The sequence below is a fragment of the Gossypium arboreum genome, chromosome 6, assembly GCF_025698485.1.
Source record: "Gossypium arboreum isolate Shixiya-1 chromosome 6, ASM2569848v2, whole genome shotgun sequence".
NCBI lineage: Eukaryota > Viridiplantae > Streptophyta > Magnoliopsida > Malvales > Malvaceae > Gossypium > Gossypium arboreum.
In genome coordinates this window covers 142,008,742-142,023,274 of record NC_069075.1, presented here as the reverse complement: position 1 = coordinate 142,023,274, position 14,533 = coordinate 142,008,742, and the positions used below count along the sequence as shown (strand labels likewise).

The 14,533-nt window shown below is 33.2% G+C and overlaps 2 protein-coding genes across 10 annotated transcripts; both read right to left on the bottom strand.

Moving 5' to 3' along the window:
- Positions 1-807: 807 nt before the first annotated feature.
- Positions 808-2,686, bottom strand: LOC108482320 (cytochrome P450 CYP82D47-like). Its single transcript, XM_017785443.2, has 2 exons — positions 1,705-2,686; positions 808-1,611 (listed from the first exon to the last, which is right to left on the bottom strand). The coding sequence occupies exons 1-2, from the start codon at positions 2,641-2,643 to the stop codon at positions 988-990; spliced, it is 1,563 nt and encodes a 520-aa protein (XP_017640932.1). The 5' UTR covers positions 2,644-2,686; the 3' UTR covers positions 808-987.
- A 7,804-nt stretch (positions 2,687-10,490) lies between these two features.
- LOC128294087 (DNA-directed RNA polymerase 2, chloroplastic/mitochondrial-like) lies at positions 10,491-14,533 on the bottom strand. 9 transcript variants are annotated; one of them, XM_053029940.1, is made up of 7 exons: positions 14,072-14,532; positions 13,811-13,916; positions 13,563-13,713; positions 12,111-12,177; positions 11,934-11,992; positions 11,809-11,868; positions 10,491-10,675 (listed from the first exon to the last, which is right to left on the bottom strand). In XM_053029940.1, the coding sequence occupies exons 1-7, from the start codon at positions 14,243-14,245 to the stop codon at positions 10,654-10,656; spliced, it is 639 nt and encodes a 212-aa protein (XP_052885900.1). In that variant the 5' UTR covers positions 14,246-14,532; the 3' UTR covers positions 10,491-10,653. The 9 variants fall into 9 exon arrangements, with proteins under 9 accessions (XP_052885900.1, XP_052885896.1, XP_052885898.1 ...); XM_053029936.1 differs by having other exon boundaries at positions 11,809-11,992; positions 14,072-14,256; positions 14,410-14,530; XM_053029941.1 differs by lacking the exon at positions 10,491-10,675 and adding an exon at positions 10,685-11,199 and having other exon boundaries at positions 14,072-14,533.

Genomic DNA, 14,533 nt, shown 5'->3' with positions numbered 1-14,533 from the left:
TTATTAATTCAAATAGGAAATTGATTTTTCTTAAAATTTTATTCATTTTTATTATTAAAACTTGCTGTGGCTAATAGAATCACCAGCCAGTTTCACATAAAGTGCTACATGTATTTAATTCTAGCATACATTGACCAATTTTTAATAGTAGAATTGAATAGAATTTTTAATAAAAAAAACAATTTGCTCTTTGAGCTAACATACAAAAACTAACTTACTCATTTTTTGAGTAGTGAGGATGAAATGCAATCCGTCTCTTAATATAAAGGCTACCATGATACTTTTACCATTGATTTATCATCATTAAATCATGTATATATATTATTAAAAAAACATTTCCCAATAGTTCTTTAACAGTCCGTGACTTTAAAGAGTTTCACCTACAATTTCCATCCACAATTTTTTTGTTAAAATGTACCACAAGTTCCTGTACTCTTTGTAAATATGAAATTTTATCTCTGTACTTTTATTTCTAAGAATTTGGTCCCTTACATTTTAGATTTTAAAATCCATATCAAATTGTTTATATTGTTAAAATTATTTCATTAAAATTAGAAAAAAATATTAAGATTGAGAAATAAGTTTTGAAAAAAAATTAAGCATACTTAAAATATGAATCAAACTCGAGGTTCAATATTCAAAACTCAAGCTAAGCATAGCCCGACTCGTCTTCAAATTTATAACATATCATTTATCATTTAGTTTATATATTTTCAAATCATATATTTTACTTAAAAGGAAATTAAAGGGGCAAGGGTGGGGCAGAGAATGGAAGCAGATAGCCATGTAAAAGGAAATTAAATATGATTTGAAAATAAAATTTTATTTTATTATTTATATTTTACTTAAACATTGTTACATTGTGTGTGAGAAATAAAAGGAAAAGGTGCGTTTAACAAATAACAAAAATTCAACATAGTAAACACAATAAAGGTATAAAATCCGAATTCACCCTTTATTTTATCTTGCCTCCCCTGGATTTATGGATCATATATAAAGTTCAGGGGCAAGGCGTGGTGAGATGACTGTTTCAAGCGGTGTAGATTTCATGTCGGTCAATCCGACAGTGCCAGTCAAGTCGATCAAGCCTTTGTCCGGTGTCGAAAACTCGAATGCATGTAAGAAATTCGACAACGTCAAATGCAACATTTGAAGTGCAAAAGATGTTCCAGGGCAACTTCTCCTCCCACTACCAAAGGGCATCAGTTCAAAATGTTGACCCCTAACATCAACATCTTTGTATGTCGTAAGAAATCTCTCTGGCATGAATTCTGACGGTTCAGACCATACTTTAGGGTCTCTTTGGATCTTATGTAGGTTGATGATTAGCCGAGTGCCTTTGGGGATTTCGTAGCCACCAATGGTACAACTTTCATTGAGTTCACGGGGTGCTGATAATGGTGCTGGAGGGTACATTCTCAATGTCTCCTTAATTATGGCTTGGATGAAGACTAATTTACTTATGTCTGATTCTTGCACAAACCTGTCCTTGCTTACATGGATGTCTAATTCCTCTTGAGCCTTTTTGAGTAGATGAGGTTTGTTTAGCAACAATGAAAGTGCCCAAATTAACGTAACTGTTGTCGTGTCACTTCCAGCTAAAATCATTTGCTTCAAAAAATACATAACATATAATATTTAAATACTCAAGTCTTGATTGACATTAAATTCAAAAATGGAAAGAAAAGAGAGAAAAGAATGTACCAAAGAAGTGGCTTTGTTTATGGTATCGGCATCGTAACCAGCAAGGTCAGCACCTTTAAGAACAGAGTTCATAACATCCATGAAATCCTTCTCCTTTTTACTTTCATCCCAATATCCTTCCCTCCTATGATCATTCAACCATCCCTCGGCGATATCATCCAACTCTTGTGCCGTTTTCTTCATCCATTTCTCGTATCCCCCCAAATCAAGCTTTCGAAGGAAAGGAATGGCATCGCCTATCACAAATATGCCCGACAAGTAAAAAAAATCCCTCAAGGCCTTACGGTACCGTGACACCACTTGTTGCTCTTCTTTACCGACACCCGAATACCTCTTCCCAGCAACGGTCCTAAGAATAACGTTCAACGTCAAGTCCAAGAACCGTTTCTTCATCTCAACGAAAGCTAAACCCGATTCACCATCCTTTTCCTTAACCCAAAACTTGTATAGATCTTTTATCGAACCTTCTATTTCGGATACAAAAACTTTTTTCAACTGATCAATCCTATGGTTCGATAACACCTCTAACATTGTTATCTTACGCATTTCACGCCAATACTGTCCATAAGGAGAGAACCCAAACATGGCATAATTGTATCCCATGTGTTCCGCTGCTGCCATTTTGGACCGTGATGAAACGGCCATGTCGTTGGTGGTGAAAATTTCCTTAGCTACTTCTCGTGAACTCACCACCAAGGCCGGATGAACACCTAACCGGATCATGAAGGCCGGTCCAAGTTTATCAGCCAAGGCTCCCAACGTTACATGAGCGGCCACAGGTTTCCCTAGCAACGGGAGGTGACCGATTATTGGCCATGCACCACCTGCTTCCGGTGCAGCTTTGCCATTGGATCTTTTGAGCTTAGTGTAGAAAAACAATGTTGTGATGGCAATCAACACAAGATAGTAACTAAGATATGGGATATTGAAAAGTTCCATTATGCAAAGCTTTAATTTGGTTAAGTATATAGAGAACTTGTGTGTGATAGGAAAGTTTGGGTTTTTGCATGTATATATATAGTTTGGTGGGTCTAACAAGACAAACATATAGTTGGGAGAATATTATAGGTTTTATTTTATATTTTATTTCAAGCTGCTTAGCCAAAGTTGAATGAATTTTTGGTGTGCCGATATTGAATATTTGTGTGCATCCATGCATGATGTAGGTTGAAATTAATAGTAAAAATATTAAAAATATTTTCAACTTAGTTAATATTGTGTAAATTCATACAGTGTCAATAAATTAAAATATATATTGAATTTGATGTCACTGATCTCAATTTCATAATGATAAAAATACTCACCTTATAAGTATGCTATAATCTAATTAAAATAAATTTAATTATTATAATATAATTCACTAACAATATATAAACTTAATCCTAAATTAAATTCTATATTCATCTATCCCTTCACAAGTGTTAAATTGAAAACCATCACTTTTAGGCTTGTGGCTGCCATATACTAAATGAACTATGTTTATGTGAAGTGTCTTTGACATCTTGGTTGGTAGTCAATTGGTCACACATGGTGGCTTGAATTTTGTTTTAATCTTCAATGTCATTCTTAAATTAGTATAAGGTATTAGAAACAAAATAAAACAAAAACCATGGTTTCATTTTTATTTAAATGAAAAACCCACAGTTTTAAGAAGGAAAAAAAAAGGTTAAATAACACTATTTATCCTTATATTAAATTTTCAACAAAATAAGTCAAGTCTTTGGTTACAAATAAAAATATTAAGTCAATGCCGCATGAGTGAATCTTAAACACTTGATTCATACGTTAAGACTATTATATATTATCTAAATTAAGTCTTAGTTAAGCTATATTATTGTCAATTTGAGAAGACAGAAATTTAAGTGCGTTAAAATGTATTTCTCTTCTTATTTAAGTGTTAGAAAGAATTACTAGTAATTCTAAATATTGTATAAAAATTATCTAAAATTAATATAACATAAATCCTTTAATACTCCACGTATAATTCAATTCCATATACAATTTAAGTCAATTTAAGTCATCAACTTATACAAGATTCAAAAATATGTATTTTTTTTCTCAAGTTGTGTAGTCACACTATCAACAATTTTAGCTTGAAAGTAGAAGATAAGAGCACACAGATATATTAATTAACTATTAATTTGATAAAATTAGTATAAATATATACTACATTAAAAATAATGTAAATAAAATAAAGTAAAATTAATGTAAAATTGTAATATTTTATTATTTGCAATTGAATCAACCCAAAGAAGTAGACATGAATTTCTTTTAAAACAGTCCACAGCAAGCATTTTTGAACGAAGAGTAGCTGGTAAACAAGTTGAAGAGAAAACTGCGGATGATTTTCTCAGGATATATGAAACGCCCACCGCTTCAAGTTACAGTCAAGACAACGTGCTAGGTAATAGGAAGATGGCTGTTTTTTTTTTTTTTTTAATATAAATATTGGGGTTGGTTGATTTTGTCGATTACATATTCGTTCAGTTGCAACTAGAATTACTAGTAGTTTTTAAATTTGAGATGAACATCAGAAATTGTTCACATGGTTAAATTATGTTATTAATCTTTGTACTTTGTGAAAATTGTGAATTTAGCTCTTATACTTCAATTTGATCAATTTTAGTCTCTGTACTTTTCGTATTGGTCAATTTTAGTTCTTGTGTTTTTCGAATTTTGAAATTTTAGTCTTTACCCAAATAGTAGGAATTAAATTTGTTTGATAAAATTCAATTACTAGTCTTGTACTATTCGTACAGTTCAAACTTTAGTTCGTATTTTCCAAATGGATCAGTCTAAGTCCCTATACTTTTTTAATTTTGAAATTTCAATTTTTATGCAAATGACAATTGTTCATCCATTAGCTGAATTTTCAATAAGTAATATTTGGAATTAACAAGTTAACATAGCATTACACATATGATAATATATTTATCGCATTGGATTTTGAAAATAGCATAACTTAATTTATTGAATTTAACAATTATTATTTGATGAGAACTGAAATTTTAAATTTTGAAAAGTTTAAAGATTAAAACTAATCAAATTAAGATGCAAGGACATTCATAACTTTTGCAAATTACAGGGATAAATAGTAGAGTTTAACCAAGAGAAATCCACTATAAAATCGACAAACACTAACTATTATTTAAGTTCAACTCAATCATCAAGTTTCAACCTCACTTTTATATTTTGAACTAACTCACTCTCTCTCACAGTCTTTTTCCCTAAGAGCTTGGATGTAAATTGACAAACAATACAGTTTACTTGCACAATTTGGCACTACAAATCAATTCTTTTGTGAACAAGTCATATTAGAAGCTACCCATATCTTTGAAAAGTCTAAGATATGGGTGTCAGAAAATTTGGCACCGAAAATCAAAACATTTAAGGCACCGAAATTTGGTTTGAAATTTGGCATGGAATAATTACAATTTTGGTCCCTAATTGTATAGAGACTTTGCAAGTTGATCCCTTAGCCTCAACTATAAATAGGCCTAACCATTTCTCATTTTCTTCATCTGATATTTGTTATTCTCTACTTAAAGCATTATTCTCTATCCCTATTTGTAAATTTCACTTGTATTTTTGGAGTGAAATATATTTGATAGTGCCCGAGGACATAGGCAAAATTTGCTGAACCTCGTTAAAATTCTGGTGTTCTTTATTATTTATTTTTGCATATTTTGTGTGTGTAATTGTAGTGATTTATTATGCTATCAAATTACGATAGAGGGATATTCTGGCTAGGAAAGACCTGGTACTTAAGTGATCCTCGTGATCCACCTCTCTTTCCTGGGAATTGAACTTAGTGTGATTTTTCAGTACAATAATTTTACTCTTTTACACGCTTCCGCGTAACAATTGGTATCAGAGCTAGATTTGTACTTGGGGAATACAACCGTTTATGATACTATTTACGTATACAGTACTGTTCACATATACAGTAGTTGGGATTGAGGAGAAAAATGGCAGAGGCATCGTCATCAGCAAGGACTACTGTAACCAATGCAAAATTTGAAGTAGAGAAATTTGATGGTACCAATAATTTTGGTATGTGGCAATGTGAGATCCTAGATGTCTTATGTTAGCAAGAGCTGCATATAGCCCTTGAAGAAAAACCTGACAAGATGGATAACAAGGAATGGGCTAAGATTAATAGACAGGCGTGTGGTACAATCCGTCTATGTTTAGCCAAAGAGCAGAAGTACTCTGTCATGAGGGAGACATCAGCGAAAAAGTTATGGGATACATTGGAAGAAAAGTTTCAAACGAAAAGTCTCGAAAATAGGCTTTATATGAAAAAAAAACTTTTTCGATTCACGTATGCTCCCGGTATGTCGATGAATGACCATGTGAACTCATTCAATAAAATTTTAGCAGGCTTGTTAAATTTGGATAAGAAATTTAAAGATGAAGACAAGGCATTATTGTTGTTGAATTCCCTTCCTGGTGAATATGATCATCTTACCACCACTTTTCTTCATAGGAAGGACACGATCACATTTGATGCAGTCTGTAGTGCGTTGTATAGATCTGAGACTCGAAAGAAAGATAAAAGAGATCACAGAGATACAACTGCAGAAGTCTTAACAGTAAAAGGTCATTCACACAGCAGCAAATCTAGTAGAAGGGGAAAGTCCAAAGGGAGACCCGCCAAAGATGAATGTGCCTTTTGTCGTGATAAAGGGCATTGGAAAAAGAATTGTCCTAAGTTACAAAAGGGCAAGGCTATTTCTACTACATGTGTAGCAGAGCATGATGAGGAGTCAGACTTTAGCTTGGTTGGCATGGCAATGGCATGCCATACGGATGAGTGGATTTTGGATTCAGGATGTACTTACCATATGTGTCCTAATAAGGACTGGTTTTCTAGTCTTAAAGAACTAGAAGGTGGAGTTGTTCTTATGGGCAATGATAGTGCTTGTAAGACAATGGGAGTGGGTACAATCCAATTGAAGAATCACGATGGCTCAATCCAAGTCTTGACAGATGTTCGTTACGTACCTAGCTTGAAGAAAAATCTCATCTCATTAGGGGCCTTAGAATCTAAAGGGCTCATAATCACTTTGAGAGATGGATTACTAAAGGTAGTAGCCGGGGAATTGACGGTGATGAAAGGCACAAGAAGAAATAACTTGTACTTTTTAAATAGAATTACAGTTATTGGATCAACATCAACAGTTTCTACGAAAAATGCAGATTCAGAGGTTACCAAGTTATGGCATATGCGATTGGAACATGCTGGTGAAAAAGCTTTGCAGACTTTGGCGAAGCAAGGCTTGTTGAAAGGTGCAAATTCTTGCAAACTGGAATTCTGTGAACATTGTGTTCTAGGAAAGCAGACTAGGGTAAAATTTGGTTCAGCAATTCACAATACGAAAAGAATTCTGGACAATGTTCACAGTGATGTGTGGAGACCTATCAAAGTGGCTTCTTTAGGAGGTATGCACTATTTTGTTACTTTTGTTGATGATTATTCAAGAAAAGTATAGGCGTATCTAATGAAAAGAAAAAGTGAAGTATTGGATGCATTTCTGAAATGGAAGAAGATGGTGGAAACTCAGACTGGTCGAAAGGTCAAACGACTTCGATCAAACAATGGTACTAAGTACAAAAATGATCCATTTCTACAAGTACGTCAAGATAAGGGCATTGTGCGACACTTCACTGTTCGGGATACACCACAGTAGAATGGGGTGGCAGAACGCATGAATCGGACTATACTGGAGAAAGTTCGATGTATGTTGTTCAATCTTGGATTGGGCAAGGAATTTTGAATGAGGCGATTACATATCGTGCCATCTAATTAACCGTTTCCCATCAGCTGCAATAAATGGAAAAACTCCTATGGAGATGTGGACTGGTAAATCTGCTGCTGATTATGATTCTTTACATGTTTTTGGTTTCACTGCATATTATCATGTAAAAGAATCTAAGTTAGACCCAAGAGCAAAAAAAGCATTATTCTTGGGTATAATTGATGGAGTAAAAGGATATCGTATTTGGTGTCCTGATACAAGGAAGATTATTTTCAGTAGAGATGTGACTTTTGATGAATCAACCATGTTAAAGTACAAGGATTCACAAAAGGATGACAAAACCAGTAGTACTTTGCAGTAGGTGGAGCTTGAAAAGGTTAATAATGATCCAGCTAATATTGGAGGGACAAATGATGAAGAAGTTTTGACCCAAGAATCTCTACAGCAATAAGATTCAATTGCATATAGGAGGCCAAGAAGAGAGATTTGTAAGCCTGCTCGCTTTGATGATATAGTGGCCTATCCATTTTCAATTGCAGATGATGATGTTCCTTCTACTTACACAGAAGCAACAAGTAACCCTAATGGTGTAAAGTGGAAGTAAGCCATGAATGAAAAAATGCAGTCTCTTCATAAAAATAGGACTTAGGAGTTGGTGACACTGCCCAAGGGAAAGAAGGCAATTAGATGCAAATGGGTGTATGCAAAGAATGAAGGATTTCCTAGTAAAAATGAAATTCGATACAAGGCTAGATTGGTAGCAATGGGTTACGCTTAGAAAGAAGGAATAAACTACAATAAAGTGTTTTCTCCAGTTATGAAGCATTCGTCTATTCGGATTTTGCTAGCCTTGGTTGCACAATATGATCTTGAACTAGTTCGGCTTGATGTGAAGACCGCATTTTTACACGGTGACTTAGAAGAAGAAATCTATATGACTCAGCCAGATGGATTCAAGGTTACTGGTAAAAAAAATTGGGTTTGCAAACTGACAAAGTCGCTTTATGGATTGAAGCAATTTCCGAGGCAGTGGTACAAGCGATTTGATCAGTTCATGAAAGGGCAAAGGTATACAAGAAGTAAATTTGATCATTGCGTGTATTTTTAGAAGCTACAAGTAGGAACTTTCATATACTTGCTCTTATATGTTGATGATATGTTGATAGCATCTAAGAGCAAAGTTGAAATTCAGAGATTGAAGACCCAACTCAATCTTGAGTTTGAGATGAAAGATCTAGGTGAAGCTAAGAAGATTCTTGGCATGGAAATATGTAGAGATAGAGCTCATGGCAGAGTTAGCTTGTCTTAAAAGCAGTATTTGAAGAAGGTACTACAGCAATTTGGCATGAACGAGCGGACAAAACACGTAAGTACCCGTTGGCTTCTCATTTCAAGCTTTACGCACAACTATCTCCTTCGACGAATCTGAAATGAGAATACATGTTGCAAGTTCCGTATTCTAATGCAGTGGGTAGCTTGATGTATGCAATGGTGTATACAAGACCCGACATTTCACAGGCAGTTAGTATAGTGAGCAAGTATATGCATAATCTTGGAAAAGGACATTGGCAAGCTGTGAAATGGATTCTACGGTATATTCAGAAGACCGTGGATGTTGGATTACTGTTCAAGCAAGATAATACACTTGGTAAAGGTGTTATTGGGTACGTTGATTCTGACTATGCCGGTGATTTGGACAAATGAAGATCATCCACTGGTAGAGATTATCCTAATCAAATCTTCAAGGTGGAGATTATTAGAATCTACCCATATCTTTGAAAAGTCTAAAATATGGGTGTCAGAAAATTTGGCACTGAAAATCAAAACATTTAAGGCACCGAAATTTGGTTTGAAATTTGGCATGGGATAATTGCAATTTTGGTCCCTAATTGTATAGAGACTTTGCAAGTTGATCCCTTAACCTCAACTATAAATAAGCCTAACCATTTCTCATTTTCTTCATCCCATATTTGCTATTCTCTACTTAAAGCATTATTCTCTCTCCCTATTTGTAAATTTCACTTGTATTTTTGGAGTGAAATATATTTGATAGTGCCCGAGAACATAGGCAAAATTTGTTGAACCTCGTTAAAATTTTGGTGTTCTTTATTATTTATTTTTGCATATTTTGTGAGTGTGATTGTAGTGATTTATTGTTCTATTAAATTACGATAGAGGGATATTCTGGCTAGGAAAGACCTGGTACTTAAGTGATCCTCGTGATCCACCTCTCTTTCCTGAGAATTGAACTTAGTGTGATTTTTCAGTACAATAATTTTACTCTTTTACACGTTTCTGCGCAACAAGTCATTTATTAATAAGCATAATAAACAAGCTATCACTACAGGAAAATAGACTTTTAGCGGCGCTTTTTTTTACCTTTAGCGGCGCTTTTAGGTGCCGCTAAAATTATTTGTGACGTTTTTCCAAACGTCGCAAAAAACGCCGCTATAGATGACGTCACTAAAGTTTGCGGCGTTTATTTAAAAAAATGCCGCTAAAGGTCATGACCTTTAGCGGCGCTTTTCCCACAAACGCCGCTAAAGGTCATGACCTTTAGCAGCGCTTTTCCGACAAACGCCGCTAAATGCATGACCTTTAGCGGCGCTTTTCCCACAAACGTCGCTAATGGTCATGACCTTTAGCGGGGCTGATCCCACAAACGCCGCTAAAGGTCACAAAATTTAAAAAAAATTATTATAAAATATTATAAAGGTCATGAAAATTAAAATTCATTATCAAAATATTGAGAAGAATAATATCCATTATATAAATATAAAAATTTTCTATTAAAATTCATTATCAAATTAAATTTTCTATGAAAATTTAACTTTAAAACTAAATATAAAAATTGATTAATTCAAATTTAGAATTTAAAATAATAAATTAATAACACAATTAAAATCCAAAAGTTAGAACTTAAGTTATTAAATATTAAAATAAAAATAAAAATATAGAATCAAAACTAAAATAAATAATAAAAATTAGATTAAATATAAAGATATAAGTAAAATACAACAAGTCTTTTACTAACACAAAGTCCAAATACAACATCTTATTTGCAAATCTAAACAACACTGAAAATGCAAAGGTCTTTTATAAAAGACAAATTGCTAAGTTTTGAACTAGGAATTCTAATACCTCGGAGGACAACGCAAAGTTTAAAGCTTGATAAACTACACTCTCATCAGGAGAAGATGCCAATAAACCTGCAAACAGATGCCAATTTACAACATTTAAGCACTTCAATTTATAGCATTTAAACACTTCAATTTGCAGCACTTTATCATCTCAATTAACAACATTTATACAACTCAATTACAGCAATAAAACATCTCAATTTCCAGCAACTAAACACTTCAATTTACAACATTTAAACACTGCAATTTACAACATTTAAACACTTCAATTTACAGCATTTAAACACTTTAATTTGCAGCATTTAAACAACAGCATCCATCAATTAAATAAAATGAATTTTAAACATTTAATAGTCATTTCCATTATAATCGACAGCCAATTATCCACCATTTAATTAGCTTAGTTTCAGCATTAATTCGGTAATGAGCAACAATATACAGCAGCATTCAATCCACCATACAAAGATATTTCAAACATCAATTTTCTCACTTCCGGACCTCATTAATAGCAGCAATTTAACAGATTTCTTTCATACAGTTCTTCGAACCCGAAACAGCAAGATTAAACAACCAAGGATTGATCTTACCTAAACCTAATAAGCCATGTTATTAGGATGTTGAAATTTGAAAACCAAGATCATTGCTAGTGCTAATTAATAAAAACAACAAAACATCTAAACGTTGCAAGACAATAAGACAGGAAAAATAGGGCATGCTTTCAATACATATAGGCTAGCTCAAAATGTTCCTAAGTTGCCAAACGGACTACTAGAGCACTGAAATTTAGCAGGGACTTGAGACAGCTAGAGTTCCTTTCTTTCTACCTTTTTCATTTCATTTTGTCCTCCATATAAATAATTAGAGCTATAATTTCTATTGCAAAATAAAAATAAATACCAGCTGCGATCATAAACATTTAAATACTTGTGCACATAACGAGATGAATTATTTTAAGGAGCAATTAGTATAAAAAAACTAAGGAGTTGTTTCAAGGAACAAAATAATAGATACAGAGCATGTTCTGGTAAAAAATTAACTTTGGAACAAAACTAACAACAATTTTAAGCTCAAACTTATACATTTATTCTATTATAGAATTAAAACAACAATCTTATATAAAAATAATAATATAATATTTAATAAATATTCATAAAAAATGAATAAAATATGTAATTACATATTAAATTAAATGAAATAAGCACCTTGGTAAAAACAGTTTGAGTACATATGATGGTAAAAACAAATAAGCACATTGGTCATACCTGCCAAAGTATCACAAAGTTCATCAGGGAATAAACTGTACAAAGATAGGACCTTGAGTACATACCCTGTCCAGTTTTGTGGAGCCAGTAACATCGACATATAAGGAATAACCATGTGCTTAGCCTGCTTGCACAAGCGATATTAGTATATCCACATGCTTTCAAGTAGAAAAATTTATTCAAGGGGGTTACTGTTTATGAATGGAATGCTTGTTAAGTGCCATCTATTAAAGACTACTTACAGTTTTCTCAAATCCTTTGCGAACTAGTGGATCACATTCAATAACATCATATCTTCTATTGCCTTTGCTGGTAAAGGATAAACACACACAAAAAAAATTCTATTGTGAGTTATAAGTTATGAGTTAAGGCACAAATAATGAAATATAAGCATTATTTAAAGAATAAATAATTTAGCAAGTCCATCAGCCATGGTTCTTGAAGAACTCCATGACTCAAGATTCACTCTTTATTCAAAAAATCCAAATAAAGCTAATATTATTGAGCATGCAAGCATACAAGTACTATATCCACGTCTAATTCATTTTCAAAGGATAAAATAGGTATTATATGACGCCCCCCAAAAAAAAAGAATGAGCATTCCTGCACAAAGGTATGTAAGCTATCTATTTTTTTGAGAATAGAATCTCATGTGCAAAATAAATTGAATAAAAGACAATATTGCACTGTTTGGTAGTAAAAATTAAACATTCCCCTTTTTTCTAAAATTTCAAAAATTTCAACAAGAATAAGAAAATTAATTAACCTATTTCTATCATGAAGACTCCTGCCTAAAGAAAATGTGGATGGGAAAAGCAGAAGTTTGGGATAGCATTTTACTTGCTAAAGTAATAAGAGGTTCCACGTTAATAACCCAACCTATTTTTAGTAAATATATTATATTAACTTAATTGATAAGTACAGTTTACCCAAGAACCAAAGCTCCTTTCAAATTGCAGATTAGGTAAATAAAGGATTTTAGCAGGTCTTAGAATCAGACAAAAAAGCAAAGTTTATATAATATTCACACCCAGATTTAGTTCATACAATTTAATCAATTGAAGATCAGATTTGCATCAAAGAACCAACATGCAAAAGTAAAGATATGGAATATAGGATAGTATTAAATCCTACACACAAAATAATACATGGATACTGACCTCTTACAAAAATAATTGTCAATTCAAGTACCGATAACAAAAACTCCCCTTATAACATTTTAAAAAAATGAACAAAAACAATAAATAAACAAAGATTAAGAAAGGAAATCTTTCATGGAAAAGCAGATCAATTAATTTCAAACATAAATGATCAGTATAAGAGATAGAATAAAAAGCCTGCATATTGCATTGATAATGATAAATCTAAAATCATACACTTATCAATGCATGAACATGGTAATATTTCCTTCTATATTTTGCCTGTAAACGTAGTGTAATTGTACAACCATCAAAAGAAGATTCGAAGAATTGAACATTGTACTAAACAAGCGTGGTACATTATGAACAGATTGAGGGGTATTGTTATCTACTTAAATAGATCATTGCCACCAAAACAACCTCAAGAACTGCAATGGTCAATCAGAAACTTCATGCATGTCAAAAAAAAAAACCCTCTTCCGACTATAGATAAACAAAATAGAAACAAAGACATCAAATAAGACCCGAACAAAGCAACAAGTTAAACGACAGAACCTTCGTTTGGCATTGAGAGAAGCGAGGACAGTGTTGTACTCAGAGACATTGTTAGCATACTTTCGTTTGGCTTTTGTTCCAGTTAAATCTGAAAAATGGCGATGACCCAGTGAACGAAGCAGAGTCTTGTTGGGACCTGTTTTTGTCATTGCTTGCTTTCAAGTAAAAACAACAGCATCGCTTAAAAATAACAGATATCTTGGATTCTATTTTCCATGAAAATGAATCTAATAGAAATTTGGGTTTACCAAAATTGCTACCAACAATGCAGTGCCAAGTAGGTCCATATTTCTTGTCAAATTCTTTCTTAATGTACTCTGCTACATCTTTCTTTACATTGTTCTTCTCGAAAGCCTACTCAAAACCCCCAGAAGGAAAAACCACTCCAAGTCAGCAAATTTACAGTATTTACTAACAAATCAAGATCAAATGAAAAAAACCCAGAAAATAATTCCAATAAAAAAGCCATAAAAATTAGGAATCTTGTAAGGTAGATAAAAAGAGCTAACGGAGATGGCGATATTGACAGCCTCTTTTTGCATGTCGTCTTTCATGTCGGCACTTTTGCTGATAACTTTCTTGGGTTCTGCAGTAAGCGCCGGAGAAGGCTTCAATTCATCGATTTTCCGTTGTTTCACCGTTAGAGCTCCGGTGGTGCTTCTCTTAACTGCTTCAGTACTCATCCTGTTTTTTTCTTTTTCGTTTTTCAAATTCCAGAGCCAAAAGAAGAGAAAAAGAAAAGAGAGAGACTCAGTTTCCACAAAATTCCAGTTTGCAACAATGGGATTTTTGTTTTAGAAGAAAATGAAAAATGGAAAATTGGAAACGATTCTGTCAGGTGCTATACTTTGGTGAATGAATTGAAGTCTGTTAACTGTTGAGAAAAAGAGAAAGCAACGAGCGGGCAACCAAAAGTTATTTTAGGGGATTGAGCGGGATTTTAATTTCACCTTTTGCGGCGTTTTAAAAAA